The sequence below is a fragment of the Glycine soja genome, chromosome 10 (genome assembly GCF_004193775.1).
Source record: "Glycine soja cultivar W05 chromosome 10, ASM419377v2, whole genome shotgun sequence".
NCBI classification, from domain to species: domain Eukaryota; kingdom Viridiplantae; phylum Streptophyta; class Magnoliopsida; order Fabales; family Fabaceae; genus Glycine; species Glycine soja.
Genome location: NC_041011.1, coordinates 1,941,391 through 1,957,940, shown reverse-complemented (window position 1 = coordinate 1,957,940; position 16,550 = coordinate 1,941,391). Strand labels below are relative to the sequence as shown.

General features: G+C 32.9%; 2 protein-coding genes across 3 annotated transcripts; one reads left to right on the top strand and one right to left on the bottom strand.

The window, feature by feature from the left end:
• Positions 1 to 839: 839 nt before the first annotated feature.
• Positions 840 to 4,164, top strand: LOC114370153 (protein TRANSPORT INHIBITOR RESPONSE 1-like). Of its 2 annotated transcripts, XR_003657774.1 has the most exons (4): positions 840 to 1,501; positions 1,951 to 2,443; positions 2,562 to 3,427; positions 3,832 to 4,164. XR_003657774.1 is itself a non-coding variant. In XM_028327438.1 (3 exons), exons 1-3 carry the CDS (start codon positions 1,035 to 1,037, stop codon positions 3,357 to 3,359), a joined length of 1,758 nt encoding a protein of 585 aa, XP_028183239.1. In that variant the 5' UTR covers positions 840 to 1,034; the 3' UTR covers positions 3,360 to 3,756. The 2 variants fall into 2 exon arrangements, 1 of the variants encoding a protein (XP_028183239.1); XM_028327438.1 differs by lacking the exon at positions 3,832 to 4,164 and having other exon boundaries at positions 2,562 to 3,756.
• A 7,981-nt stretch (positions 4,165 to 12,145) lies between these two features.
• LOC114370178 (zinc finger protein CONSTANS-LIKE 13-like) lies at positions 12,146 to 15,036 on the bottom strand. Its single transcript, XM_028327465.1, has 4 exons — positions 14,296 to 15,036; positions 13,727 to 13,906; positions 12,811 to 13,097; positions 12,146 to 12,470 (listed from the first exon to the last, which is right to left on the bottom strand). The coding sequence occupies exons 1-4, from the start codon at positions 14,776 to 14,778 to the stop codon at positions 12,374 to 12,376; spliced, it is 1,047 nt and encodes a 348-aa protein (XP_028183266.1). The 5' UTR covers positions 14,779 to 15,036; the 3' UTR covers positions 12,146 to 12,373.
• Positions 15,037 to 16,550: the final 1,514 nt, after the last annotated feature.

The following is a 16,550-nucleotide window of genomic DNA, read 5'->3' as shown; positions in this document are numbered from 1 at the left end:
AGAAATAGTTCGAGTAATAATATTTGCTAACCGAGTTAAATAGTTAACGCCAACTATTTAAGCATTACAAATGCATTTTCTTAAGAATTATAAATATTTTTTATATACAATTGGCAACAAAATTAGAATCTAATTCTTTACATAAACTACCCAAATTCCTCCATCAATATTAATCCGACCTTAGGTTAGAAGAATTATAAATGTATTGTTAGAAGGAATAATTTTAGTATTGTAACAAAAAAAAAAAGAAGAAGCTCATATTAATATCAAACGATGTAAAAGTATCAGATAAAAACCTTTTAATCGAATTCTTTTTTTACATCTTTCATACCAACAGTTGGACATTTTTTTTGTATCCAACCAACTCATAAATTTTAATTAAGTGGAAGAAATGTTTCTATTTAATTTTTTTAGAAGAATGCTAAACAAAAGGAAAAATATACATACATTACCTTACTATTTTCCAAATTTGAATACACATACAAAAATTTACCTCACATACGCATGCAAATTATAAAAAAAAATAAAAAAAATTGAATCATACATGTAGAAATTGAATGGAACACATGGAAAAGAGTGTATGTAGACTTCCAGGAGAATAAATATTAAAAAAGTAGTATTTTTATTTTGAATTGAATTTTGATGTGTGGGTGAAAATGTGGTCCCCACGTGCATCTATGGAGTCTGGAGATGAAGCCATGCAACGGAAATCATGAGATTCCCTTCCACACCCATTACGGTAGGCATGATAACACCCCATAAAATCTCGTCTCCAACTCACCCACGTCCACGTGTTTCTTCCTCTCCACCCCACCTATTTAACCCTAGTTACTTTCTAACCTTACCCGCTACATCACAAACTCCTTATCCTCCTCTTCAACAACTTCAACAACACAGACACTACCTCCTCTCCTCTCCTCGCTCTTCCAATGCCGTCTTCTCAGATCTAGTTACTTTCTATACTGCGAGCTTTCACTACTGCTTCATTCGTAAAACGACAGCGTTTTTGGTAGGGTTGTTGTATTCCATTGGACATGCGGCCGAGAGTAAATTACTCCTTCCCCGAGGAGGTGCTGGAGCACGTGTTCTCCTTCATCGAGTGCGACAAGGACCGAGGCTCGATCTCCCTCGTCTGCAAGTCCTGGTACGAGATCGAGCGCTGGTGTCGCCGGAGAGTCTTCGTCGGAAACTGCTACGCCGTCTCTCCGGCCACCGTCGTCAACCGCTTCCCCAAGGTTAGATCCATCGCCATCAAGGGGAAGCCGCACTTCGCCGACTTCAATTTGGTCCCCGAGGGTTGGGGCGCTTATGTGGGCCCTTGGATCAAGGCCATGGCCGCTGCCTACCCCTGGCTTCAGGAGATCAGGCTCAAGAGGATGGTTATCTCCGACGAATGCTTGGAACTCATCGCCAAATCGTTTAAGAACTTCCAAGTCTTGGTTCTCACCTCTTGCGAGGGTTTCACCACTGACGGACTTGCTGCCATTGCCGCCAATTGCAGGTTTCACCACTCATTCTTTTGTTTATTTCTTTCCCCCTTTCAGATTGAAATGTTAATTAGATTAATTACCTTTTTTTCTGGTCCTGTACTTTTTGGGAAGAAAAAGTTAAATAAGGATCCAGCTAAATAATATTTGGAAATTATAAGGACTCATGCATAAAATTTCAAATATAGGGTCTTATTTGAATTTCTAAAAAAATAAGATTTTTATAGTGGGAAGTTTTGGTGAAAAGGATAAAGCTGTTAAATTTCCTTTTTTTTTTTTTTGCATTTTAATGTGGCAATACCGGGCCATTGTTAATTAATATGACAATGACTATTGTGTTATAATAATTTTGGCTCAGCGTAGTTCGGCTTACTGCATTCTTTATTTGGATTACGAGACTGAAGAATTTTTGGGTTTCTGAACATGTTATTGATAAATCCCTTGTATGGGTAATGAATTGTAGGAATTTGAGGGAGTTGGAGTTGCGGGAGAGTGAGGTGGACGACATTTGTGGGCATTGGCTGAGCCATTTTCCTGATTCATACACATCGTTGGTTTCCCTTAACATTTCTTGCTTAGGCAATGAGGTGAATTTGTCTGCCCTAGAGCGCCTTGTTAGTAGGTGTCCCAACCTGCAGACTCTCCGCCTCAACCGTGCTGTGCCGCTAGACAGGCTTGCCAACCTTCTTCGCGGAGCTCCTCAATTGGTTGAGTTAGGCACGGGAACCTACACGACTGAGATGCGACCGGAGGTCTTCACAAACCTGGCGGAGGCATTTTCTGGGTGCAAGCAATTGAAGGGCTTGTCTGGATTTTGGGACGTTCTCCCATCCTACCTTCCAGCTGTCTATCCCATCTGCTCCAACCTGACATCACTGAACTTGAGTTATGCAACTATTCAAAGCCCCGATCTTATCAAGCTTGTTGGTCAATGTGAGAGTTTGCAGCGTTTATGGGTATGTCTGATTTATGTAATGTTTTTCGTTTATATGGTATGTCACATGTTTATGTTTTAATCTTTGTTCACTGGTTTGCTTAGCAGTGCTGATCAAAAAGATATTATTTGTGGAACAGGTGCTGGATTACATAGAAGATGCTGGTCTTGAAGTGATTGCTGCATCGTGTAAGGATCTGAGGGAGTTGAGGGTGTTTCCCTCTGACCCGTTTGGGTTAGAACCAAATGTAGCATTGACAGAACAGGGCCTTGTATCCGTGTCTGAAGGCTGCACCAAGCTCCAGTCAGTTCTATATTTTTGTCGCCAAATGACTAATTCTGCCTTGGATACAATTGCCAGGAACAGGCCTAATATGACACGTTTTAGACTATGTATTATCGAGCCTCAAGCTCCTGACCATCTTACCCATCAACCTCTGGATGCTGGTTTTGGAGCTATTGTAGAGCATTGCAAGGATCTTCAGCGCCTTTCCCTTTCCGGGCTTCTTACTGACCGTGTTTTTGAATATATTGGGACTTATGGCAAGAAGCTTGAGATGCTTTCTGTGGCTTTCGCGGGAGATAGCGATCTGGGACTCCATCATGTGCTGTCTGGGTGTGACAACCTTAGGAAGCTGGAGATCAGGGACTGCCCCTTTGGTGACAAAGCCCTCTTGGCCAATGCTGCAAAGCTGGAGACAATGCGATCCCTTTGGATGTCCTCTTGCTTGGTGAGTTATGGAGCATGCAAACTGCTGGGTCAGAAACTGCCAAGACTTAATGTCGAAGTCATTGATGAAAGAGGACCTCCAGATTCAAGGCCGGAGAGTAGTCCTGTTGAGAAGTTATACATGTACAGGACTGTTTCTGGGCCAAGATTGGACATGCCAGGCTATGTATGGAGAATGCAAGATGATTCTGCATTAAGGATTTCTTGAGTGATTGTGCTGTGGAATGAATGAGCCGTGGAATTTATGAGCATTTGATGTGGGAATTGTTGGTGCAGGTACATCAATAATGAATTAAAACTGTTTAGGCCTATGCTGTTGCTGTTGTGGTTGGTGTTTGAGCTTAGTAAGGTACAGGAGGCTATATAAAGGCTTGAGCTCGATTGCCATTCATTTTACACTTTGGCTGAGCTACTTGACACCAATTCTGATAAAGAGATCGGAACCTTGTTGTATGTTGCATAGGATAGTTACACTATTTTTCGTATCATTATAATATTTTATGGACTTGTGCATAATTTATATGCATGTTACGTAGTAAGATATCGGTGGACTTGTTATCATTAACCGTGGGAAGGAATAAAATTCGTATTTATATTCTAGTGCATCCTGATTTGTTGTTTGCAAAACAATGTTGACGCATCTGATGTAATTATGCCTTGTTTTCTTTTGTTTTATTCAGAGTCGATTGGTGCTGTGGAATAAACATTCGGAATGACTAAATGACGCATATGAACCGAGGAATGGCTCTACTGGTTGAAAGGTTTTTGCATTTTAACAGAGTGGCTTAAGATTGTTTCCATCGGTTTTTACATATTTGCTTCAAGGTCAATTTTTGGTTGCAAACGATAGGGCTTGATAAAATTTCTCGTTCAAAAATAGGGTTATGGCTGAAGATAGTATAACTTGGAAATTTACCTAAGAAGTAACATTAATCTGTAACCTTGTTACAAGTGAGGAAGCTGTAATGATGTCATTAATCTCCATCACTAAAATGAAGTTTTCTTTTCAAGCAGTTTTCGAAGTTTGTTTGATCTAGGTTCCTGCGACAGATTGATTTTATAAAATAATAAACACATAATTTTAAAAGATTTGATGCTAAAATATATAATTTAAAAGAAAATTTAGATAACTTGGATGTTTAGAAATGGTAAAATATTCTGTAAAGAAAAAGAGATGGTAAAATAGTTTTTTGAAGTGTAATTATATTGTTAAATAATTTTAAAATTTATTTTCCAATTAATTAGCTGATTAAAAATTTTAATTCTACTGAAATCTAAAATTGAGAAAGAGCATTATTCTATTTGTGATGGGCGACATACTGGCGACGGTGCAGGCCTGGACAGTCATCAAATTTGAAAACCTCGTATCCCTTTTTGCTATAAGCTCGTTGCTGAGGTAGTATTTTTGTGGAATGTATCTGTTTTTTAGAGGGTTAGAATGTGTTTGTTGATGTTTAGGTAACAGGAATTAATTATTTATATAATTTCTTAAATTATATAAAATGAAGTAGTATATAAATGTGATTTCTCATAAAAGTTTTACCAGTGGTGATAATGAAAATCGAAGGTGAAGCAAAATGCCCTAAAGTTGCAGGATGGTACGGTATAGAAAAATGAAAATAAAAAAAGAGAAGGGATGGTGTAGTAAATGGTAAATATGAAATATGTTGAGACTGGTCTTTTCATTGAATGTGTTATTGGGGAAAGAGAGAGTAGGAGAGCCTCGACTGGTGCGCCACGTGATAGATTCGGTCACATTGGATGGCGTCCACAGCTTTTTCCTACGACACACCCACCAGATATGCAATTGCAACTCAGCCCAGAATTACTAATTATAAAACTCATCATCAACTACTACAAGAATCTCTTCTATTCCTAACACCCACCAGCTCTCACTCTTCAAAAACAAGGAATTATAACATTGTTAAAGGGCCTATAAAATCCAAATTAATTACCGTATTCTCGTACCAGGTTTCCTGCAATAACCAACTTAGCTTTTACTAGTATGCTATGCACATATTCCATTGGTCTCAAAAGAAAAAAAAATATTTTATTTTTAGTGTCAAATAAAAGAAAATTTTAATACTATTATTTTTAAAACATTCTTTATTTAATTGATATATTAATTTTAATGACTCTTTCTTATATTTGATATCAAATTTTAGTGAAAGATAAGTTTAAAAAATACTTTTTAATTGAAGTTGATATAATTAAATGTGGTTAGTTAATTTTCTAAATTAATGTGCTTTTTTTTTTTTATATTCAAGACTGGATGGAGGAATCTAGTATTTTACACTTTTAGAAACATGATTTTATTTAAGGGTTTTACTTCATACAATCATACTTACCTCTAGACTGATTGTACCGAAATATAAGTAAAAAAAATTTCAATGTATAAATATAAGTAAATTTTAACTATTTTTTTTTATTTAATGATAATATCTCCAAAATATCTTTTATTGAAAATTTATTTTCAACAACATTTTCTTTTGTTGTCGTATGAAGTTAATGTAGATGATACTTTAGAAAATAAATTAACATTTTTATTGACGCTATTTAAATTAAATGATGTTAATTATTTTTTTTGATGAGTATGAATATTTTTTTTCCTCTTATATTTCATATAGGCCTTTGGTCTCTCTAGTCTCAAATATAAGAATTATTTTTTCTTGGTTTTAAATTAAAAAAAATTAATTAATTTTATTGTATTTAATATTATTATGTTTAAAATACCTTTAATTTAATTGAGATATTAGTTTTAATATTTTTTATCTTTGATATCAAATTTTAATGGAGGATAGCATTTTTTTTCCTTCTAATATTTGACACCAGATGAAATAGTGTATATGCTTAATTTGAAGTCTATGTTGTGATCCTTATTTCATGTATGTTTACTTTCAAAAAAGCAAAAAGAGGGATTGAGAGGAATAGAATAGTATTGAAAAAAAAGAAAAAGGAGGTAATGAAGGATAGTCCCGGGCAGGAGAAGTGGGCGAGACAGTAACATTGCAAAAGAGGGACATGGGCACTCGTTTCATTGGTTCATGATGGCCGCACGTTTCAACTTCATCATCATCATCATTTTTATTCCCCCTTATTTCTATGGTCCTTTGATGATTAATTTTTACCACTGTTCTTTCCCACACTCATCATTATTTTACAGTGCCAAATCGATGCTGTATCATTAGAAAAGTTACAATCATGCTAGCTTGCTCCTGCTGCTAACTTAACAGTTTTTGCTTTGCAGTATGTAGGTGCTCAGCCCCTTTTACTTTCCAGATTCAACATGGTAATTTCAAATTCTAATTAACCACAGCCAAATCATTTTTAAATACTCAACTCCATCCTCATGTTCATGCCTTTTCTTCACCATTCACTGTTCTCCAATATACTCTATTTTTTGTAAATATTAACCTCATGACTACTTTATAAATAATGCATGGGTGTTAGGCGTTAGCCCATGCCCATGGTCCAACTCCAACTTAACTAAAACTACTTTAAGGATGTTACCACATGTAATATGAAAATGTTAATTGCGTGAATGTTCAAGTAACATCAGCCTTTCAGCCATCTAGCATTCATCAATACTTATACTATCAATCGTCACAGTCAGTCAACATCAATGCAGTGACAACCTTTGAAACAATATTTTGTTACAAATTATTGTGGGATTTTCTTAATAGACTTGACTTTTAACAGGGCCTATCTATAATCTATAATCTAACCCTCTGGCCTTAAAGATGATTAATCAGGTAGGTGATGGGAGGGTTCTGAATGTAACGTGGAGTTTGGAGATTATTGCCTGGGTTATTGGGAAGGTTCTTTGCACTGAATTAAATGAATGGGAAATTCATTATATGACTCTGATTAATTTGATTATATATATTCTTAGTAGTATCAATCTTTTTCCTCCCTTATTATTGGATTTGTAAGAATGGTCAGCATGTTCATTGCTCAGGCTTGCTTATGTAAACGTAATCAATTGCATAAACAGTGAACATTTTGTCAAGGATACAGCCAATTTGACTTACTTTTTTTCTCTTGTTATAACTACATTTTCACTGTCCATCTATCATTAATTAAGAGGACAGGTGGCTTTGTAAATTGTGCTCCACATATCCTCATTTATTTAAATAATAATATATCCACGAAAATGATGGAAAGAAACCTCTTGATTTTCCTGTTACTCATGTTATATAATCATCTTGAATTTATCATCAAACATATCAATAAACTGATGGGAGATTATTTCAATATAATTAAAAGTTTTAAGTTGAAATTTTAAATATGTAATTATATTAAATATTTTTTTTTAAAATTATTATTCATAATAATTTTATTGACTTAAATAAAATTATTTCTAATCAAAAATAGATGTGATGTAACCCAAAATAATCATCCTGACTTTCACTATCCTTCCAATAGAAGAACGACTTCTTTTAAACCTTGAGTGCACACACCCACTTATGATGATTTGATTTTGAAGCTTTATTTACGCATTAATACACTCTTTTTTCTTTTTTTCACAGCGGTAATCAATTATGGCACCGAAATATTACTACTACTCATAACCACAGGAAGAAAAAGTCGCAAATGAACAAGTTATTGGTGGCATTAATTTACCAAATTAGGTTAATTCAAATGTTCGAATTGTTATGATTGGTAGTAGATCTTAAATAAAATTTCGTCACACAACATAAATTATATTTGAAAACATAATTTGTCTTCAATGAACCGTGTCCTCAAAAGTTTATTCCCCGGCAGACCTTATTCTCCGCACAGGTAAAATCAATACTTTCTTAAAACAAAATCCAGAGAAAGGCTTTTATATATAAGAACAGAACACTGACCACAACCATGAGTTGGAGAGAAAAAAGGAAGAAAATTTAATGGAGGAAGTAGATGGAAAAGAAAATTTTATTATTCTTTTGACAGAACTTTTTATTTGTTATTTTGCAAGGATATGGAAAGAAAAATAAAGATAATATATTGTTTTTCCTTGTAAATCTTAATGAAGAAAATACGAGTTAAAATAAGGTTTCAAAACAAATTAAAGTGCGCATAAAAACTTGTTTGTATTATTTTAGATGGAGGTTTAACACATTCCAATGCCTAATTGTAAAACCAATTTGTGTGTTGGATTCATGTTAGTATGTTATGCTGAAAGCATTTTTTTTTTTGAAAGAGCAAAGATTTTCAATCACACAAAATAATATGTTCAGTTTAATAGGCAACATTTGTGTTTTTATGAAAAGAAACATAAAAACACCTAATAATTTTTCAAGCGATGACGCTCGTCACAACAACCCACCAAGGAGCTAATCACGTGGTTAGTCAACACAAATTGAAATTATATACTTCTTATTTTTCTTTTCAAATTTCAAATCTCCCAATATTAAAAGGAAGGTCAAAATACTAGAAGAAAACATTTTACCTTATTTTCCTATTCTTCTCTTTCAAAATTTTGAGCTATACTAAGTAAAATATAAAAATTCCTCTCCTTCCCTCTTTTCCAACCATACTGTAAAAGTTTATTAATTAGAAAAAATAAATAAAGAGTTTTATCGATTGAATATAAATGAATAAATCACAATTTTTAATTTTTTAAGATAATTTTTTTAATTTAAAGGATATATAATTACTAAAAAAAATACATGCATTTATATTATAATCTTAACTATAATCTAAATGTAACTTTTTGTAATAAAATATAATCTTTATTGTTGAAAGTGAGTACACTGCACATATCTCATTTTTTTGTCTTCATAAAATAAATAACTATCAATATTTTGTGCCTTTTTATTTTTCTAAAGTCTGCTCTTTTCTAACTAAATTCCCGCTTTGTGTTTTTTTTTCTTACTTTAATTTAATTGCATTCATCTCTCTTATAATTTTAAATATCTTTTAAACAATTTTCTAACCAATTTTTTTAAAAATGCGTACTTACTAGTATATATTATACATGGAATAATTTGTGCCTTTAGCCAACAATGCCACAATTATACAAGATACAACCCATTGTCTAGGGTAGTCAAGTGGCAACCATCGGAAAGATGTTATAAAATGAGATAAGTACAATATTGGATTGAAAAGAAAAAAGACAAAGATTGTGTTATAAGGTGTTTCCAATAGTCACCGCTGAAACAGAAATTTCCAACGAAGATCTTCGATGTCACTAACGATTTTTGCTTTTGGGTCATAGTGGTCAAACATACTACACTTATAACTTATCATGGGTCAGGCTAACATTTGTGCTTGGTCATAGAGCGTCGTGCACCTAGCATTCTTCTGGTACACCCAGTAAATTATTGTAAATTTTGATAATACCCCTGCTAACAAATATATGGATTCATAATCTGTAAGAAAGATATGGATTCATAATCTGTAAGAAAGATATGGATTCGGAAGTTTATGTAATCAGTATGCATGGATTACAGTTTTTTTTTTTTTAATGTTTTACAAATTAATGGCTCATGGACTTTCGAGTTATTAACACATCATTCTAATCAATCGAGCTAATAGATCAATTATATTATAAAATAGTTAGTGTTATTATATATAACATTAAAACTTCTAATGTATATTTAATGCACATAAATTTACATAATAAATTTTTTGACAATTAATGTTGATCTAATAATTAATTTGTTTACATATATAAATTTTTATGAAACCTATAATTTTTATTTAACAAAATTTATATATGTAAAAAAATACGGATTATGTGTTATGGATTGTGTTACGGATTATGAATCCGTAAGCTTACACTTACAGATTATGAATCTGTTAGCTTATTTTTATGGATTACGAATTCGTATGTTTATTAACAGGAATACTATCGGAATTTACAATAATTTACTAGGTGTACTAGAAGAACGCTAGGAGCAATAAGCAATTGCCTCCTAGACCTTACCCTAAATTTGTTTGAAATTTACATAGGGGTAAGCCCATGACCAAGACTATTGCTTTCTGCATTCCATTTCTTTCTTCCCACACCCGTCGAGGGAGTTATAATATAGAAGAGCAATGCAAGAATATAAAAAAGTATGGGGCGCAGGAAGCAAAATTTGGGATCTAGAAGTGGTTTGTATGATAAGCATTCTTCATTATTTGCAAATATATTAGTCCAAGTTAGCTTAATTACAAACAGTAATCGTTGCAGCAGCATGTCTAGCAATTTCTGCCATATATTTTCATACAAAATTGGAAAGCATAAAAATTGTGACGAATACTTGTACAAAATACAAAAATTGTGATGAAAACAGTATCACTCCAAAGACTGCAGGATTAATGTGCTATAATCCAGAATTCCGGATCTTCCCACCGTTAAGCAACACATGGTTCCTCAGTAACTGAAGTATATCTCGAGTGAAAAAATTATCACGCTGATGAAATTTAAAACAAAGAGTTTAAGGGTGTTGTTGCAATCACATTTTACACTATCATTCAATAAGAAATTACATTGGTATAAATTTTAAGATAATTTTATAAAAGTCAACAAATTTATTATAAATAATAGTTTATAATTGAACAAAAGGGTCATTCTTTGCAACCTCTGACAAATCAAGGTTTAGCTGAGATTTTATTTGAGCCTTGATTTGTCTCCGAAAGATGCTCTATTCTGTATTTCATAACAGGCTGCCCCGTTGGTGTATTCTTAAGCATTTTCTCTCACCAGATAAACTTGGTTCATTCTTGTATTCATAAATATTTAAGGTTTATAGTATTTTTCCTATATAAGTATCTTTAAATTTAAGCACTTAATTATTTTTTATAGAATCATATCTCATTGTATCACATATGTCAAGATGTAATCTTGTAAAATAGTTCTATTGCATTTATAAAGAAGTCAATTTAGTAACAAAAAAAAGTCAAACGTTAAGTGTTCTTCTTTCTCTATATATGTCCTTATTACCTTAGGATTAGATAAAAGACGGAGCTAGAATTTTAAACGAGTATGAGAGCGATAACGTGATTTAGCGGTTGGTAGGAGGGTCATAAGGGTTAGAATGATAAGAAAGTCATGGCTTTGATAAAAAAAAAAAACTGGGAAAGGTTTTTCTTTCCTGACAGGTTTTGGTTTCAATATGATTGGGACGTTTTTCTGTTAGGCTTACACTTTCTTTTCTTGTACCAAAAACCAAAGAAAGTTAGAGTTCAAACACCTCATCTGTTTTGGACCTTTGGTCCTTTATAAAAATTAAAAAGCCCTAAGCATAATACTCTGAAGTATTCGCAATACAAGTTCTTTCACCATCATACAGCTGCTGTGCTGTCCTTGAGGTTTAATTTGGCCTCTTAATTCCACTTCAATACACGAAATTAAAGTTCTAGATACATCTAAGATGTCTCACTTCAATCTCCCGTAGCAGTGTATAGTTTAGATCTGACTTTGTTACAGCTTTACTGATAGGATGGACTTTATGCCCAAAATTAAGTGGCTCAAAGATTATGTAGGGTGGAGTTAAATATTTATAAATTATAGTTTTATTTTATTTATGTTTAGAATAATATGATTTTCACACTTGAATAAATATTGTCCATGGATTAATATCATCTAGGACTATATAAATATATTTCCTTTTACCTATAAGAAATCAACGAAAAAAATATGAAATTTATCTTGTTTATTTCTATATAGTCTTTTATGGTATTTTATTAGGAGTAGAAGTAATATAGTTTCTAACAATTGGTGTTTAAGACTTTAATCATCCATAATATGCATGAATTATATCACATGTAAGCCACTGTTTTTTACTTTTTACAGCTACTGCAGAATACAATAGCTGACAAAATGCTCCCTTCTCTGATGTGCCTTGTTTGTTACAAGTTCACGTGTATGCATTTCATATGCCTAGGATACCTGACGCCACGTTACCTTACATCAAAGCCTAAAAATAGGTAAATTATCAAGTCAAGAGAAAGCAATAAATTTATCACAGACAGAGCAGGTGTAATTTTTTTTGTAACGTAGTGCACTTGAAGATCTGTAACTGTGAAAATAATCAAAATTGCCAGCCACTAATTCCATTTAATCAAGAACAGAAGGGCCAAATTACAATTTATATCTATATAATCTGTTTTTTAGAGGATATCTATATAATCTAGCAATTCGAAAAACATAAAAAACTTTAATTAAACAAAATGTTGTGCAACAGACATGTTGCATACATTGTGACAAAAGCTGAGAATTACAGGTGTGATGTAATTAGTAATGTACTGTTATTTTTGTGTTTCATCTTTGACAAACCGACCCTTAATTCTCATCCTGCTTTCTGCCCGAACTTTTCGTGATTCATATCTGATGTGCTTGTCATATCTGTTTTCCACGTCAAGAATTAGCATTACAAGTTTATATAGAACAATAATCAAAGATCATATACATATACATGTATAGTATTTTCTGGTTGGATAAATGTTACAATTTTATAATATCATAAAGTAATTATACTCAACTCGACGTATTTTTCTCACTCATAATTTACTCATTTCTATTTTTCTCTCACTCATAATATAGTAGTATGCTTCTAGCTTTGTAGGTTAAGAAAACTCAACCGGGGCATTAAATACGGAAAAGACTTCTAACAGGTGCATTAAATTAAATTTCTAACAATATTTTTATAAAAAAAGAAAATGTAACAACAAAAAATACTAAATACCTTCTGGTTTTCTTCTTCTCTCTGTATCGCAATAATGCTGAATCTCTTTCATGACTTGTTAACTCATATGGAGTAGCTTTAGGAGTAGGAGATAAGTTTTCAGAGTTAAAAGAGTTTGATGGTTTCCCTTCGTTGTTAAAATTGGCTTGAGTTCCAGTTCCAGGGATGGTAAAACTTCCATCTTCAGCTGAAACTACCTCGCCAAAATCTCTCAATGATGACGTATCGGAAGGAACAATTTGATTTGTAGGATCACTGCTTTCTCCATGCCAACAAAACACACCTGCCTGTGTATTTTGGGAATTTCAGCTTTGCTTGCATTGAAGGATTCCACATATAAAAGAGCAACCAAAGAGTAAATACATAAATTTCAGTCCTTCATGATTGATGATTACAAACGTAGGCTACTATAGTATAGTCCTTTCATTTATTTGAATTAGTTTTGGGGACCAATTTGTGTGTCTAATTAATCATTTTGTCCAAAGACTAAATTGAGAATCCGTTATTTCTCTTTCCAAATTGCAATTACTTCAAGACATTTTCTAGGAAATTAAATAATCCTCTAATGAAAAATATGTTCCTTATCAAAAGAGAACATTTGCAATGAACTCTTCACCTCATGGTATAGTCTTTTTCCCTTTTTGAGCAATAAATTCTGGCGGGGAGGTTTCAGAGGATAGGATGAGATGGGGTGCCAACATAGTTGGGATCCTATCTTGTTCCTTGATGTATCTCTTCCCCCCATTTCTAAAAAAAAAACTCTTCACCTCATCAAGGAATCAAAATATCCATAACAAAATTATGATTGATCGTAGCTTGCCCCAAGTGAAAACAAAATCCCCTCTAATCTTTAACAAGTAGTCAGAAAAGGAGAGAACAAAAAAATGAAATTAACAAGGTGAAATATAAGCTTTACCTCATATGAAGGAAACATACTAGCCTCCACGTCACGTTCAAAGCCAGTAGGCAAATTTCCAAATTGCCCTTGTCGCTCAGCATCTACTTCTCCATGAATCAAGTCGGGCTCCAACTTTATTAGCTCACGGAGTTGACTAAGAATCTCTTCTTTGTGTCTCCCAAACGCACTCTTACGATTCTGATTCAATAACAATATCCTGAAACATGTCAAAATCGTTGCAATACTCAAGGATTTTCAATTTACACTTCTTAGTTTTTACCACCCAAAGAATCTAGAATCCTCCAAACCAATTAACCAAAGCCTAAATAAATAAATAATCCATAATTATCAACCCTTTATAAAATTTAAAATAATTAGAAAGTTCCAAATGGAAATTGATAATAAAAAAAAAGTTCTTCCGGACATAAAACACATATTTCAGTTGCATTTCTGTTTTCACAACCAAATAAAGAAATTGTTCACACCTGAGAATATACTTGCTAGAGATTCCTATAGTTTAAAGGTGTAGTGAGTTGTATAACATGTGACTAGAAACAAAATTAAGGTTAACACACACACAAACATACCTTATGAGAAGAAGCTGTGGAAGTGATCAAATATTCAAGACCGTTAACAGAAGGAGCACTCCACACGTGCAAATCCGAAAGGTCGTAATCAATCTGGGAAGTCCCCTCATTTGAAAGCAGAGATTTTTCAGAAACACCAAGAATCGTTAACAACTCAGTCACAGAAGGGCACCCCGAGAACCCCTCGAGGGGTTTTCGTTGGTGCACTTCAGACGCCAAATGTTTGTGCTTTTCGCAGTCACAGTTATGGCAAAGAACAGAGTTCTCTGCAGAACAGAGCATCGAAGCAGGGGAATCTCCACACGAATCACAGAGCTGCGCTCGCGTGTGCTTGGAGAAAAGCTGGTTTGGGGAGTGAACTTTGCGGTCACAGAAGAAACATAGCTTCGCAGAATCGGCACTGCAATACAGAAGAGCCGTGAAGTCCCCACAATAGTCGCATGTTCTCTGTTTTGAATTTGGAGAAGGAGAACCACTCATCATGTCTTCTTCCTCTTGAGTCAAACACAGTTTACACGAAAAACTGTGTTGTTTCGGAATCTGAAAGAATGGGTTTGTTTGAGACGTGGCTTCTGGGTTGGAATTATGTAAAAGGTAGATGATATAATCATTTTGAAGAACTGCAACTGCAACTACTACGAGGTTGAAAAGGATAGTTGACTTTGTAAAAACAGAGTACCATTATTGTTTTTCCTAATAATGGAAGGATGTGGGTACCTTTCAAAGTGTGTTTAACTTGCGCTTTTCTCACGATTCAAAGTATGGAAGAACTGTTTCAACTGATTATTAATTTTCAATAGTGTAATGTCTCACACTGTAGTATCTATGATATGATGTAATAGAAAATAAACATCTAGATGTAAAGTTTTGAACTCTAAAGATCATTCTTTTACTCCAAATTTCTTCTATGGTAAAAAGCAAGTCACCGATCCTAGAGAGAATTTGTATTTGATAGTGTTTATTTATTTTTTTTACAGTGAAAAAAAATAGGAGAGAGAAATATGAGATAAATTGATTCATGTGATTAAGAAAAAAAATGCACAAGACATCATAAAAAAATATTATATAAATAATGTACCTCACCCTAGTTTACATGCAATGCAATTTCTTCTGTGTTTATATATTGGAGAAAGGCCAGAAACATATTTTTAATATATATTTTAATACTTTTTATTAAATAAGTTTTCTCTAAGTTTTTTTTACTGCAGTTTTATGTACGTTTTATAAATTATAAAATGGGATAATTTTTTTATGAAATTTATCAATAATAAAGATTATTAAAAAATGTTGTAATTACTATTTTTAGGTGTTGCTAATTTCTTTATATATATATATATATATATATATATATATATATTATATCAAATCATGTAAACTGATAAAAGTTTAGAATATAAATATTTTTTCCTGTAAATAACATTCTTTTAAAAGAAATAATAATATAGTTAGATCATCATCCATTAATTATTCGGCTTGATATGTATACTTTTTAAAGTCTCATTAATTAGTGTTTTTACTTTTTCGGGCATTCATCAATAAATTATTTTTTTTGACAGAATCATCAATAAATTGATAAATGCATAAAGTATATTTTTTGAACATCACTATTTAATAAGGATATGGCATCACGTAACCGGTAACTTGGGGGGAAATAATCCAACATTGTTAGGGAGGGTTCTTTTTGGTTTATTAGGGTAGTGGTCTAATTGATGTTGTGCCCACTTACAAGAAGCCCAAAGAAAACATCTCAAAGTCCTTCCAAAATCAGCTTTGACTACTTAATCAAAATGCAATATACTACTATAAATAAATAAATAAAAAATTGCTTTTACTAGAGAATCTTCCCTAATCATGCCTCATTGCCATCATGATCATGGCTTAGGAAATATCCTCGGCGGATATCATGCTTTTGTTTTTTATTTCTTAACTTCCTTTTTCTGCACGTAAGGCAAATTTCCCTTGACTAAAGTTAGCACTGATCATTAAATTGTATACCCAAAAAGAAGTATCAATTCTGAAGTGAACCTTATCTGATGCAGGATCTAATCTATCTATCATTAAGAATAGAGGTTACTGATAGATGGAGTTTGATTCTTTCTAGCGTTATTATTTTTTCTTCTTTGTGATCTCAATTAAGGCATCCTTAGTGAAAAAAAAGTTGAAAACTAATGATCAAAAGTTTGAGATAATTTTTTTCTCTCTTAATTAATTACTTTAAAACTGTATTAGTTCTCTACCTTGACTATCATTAAATA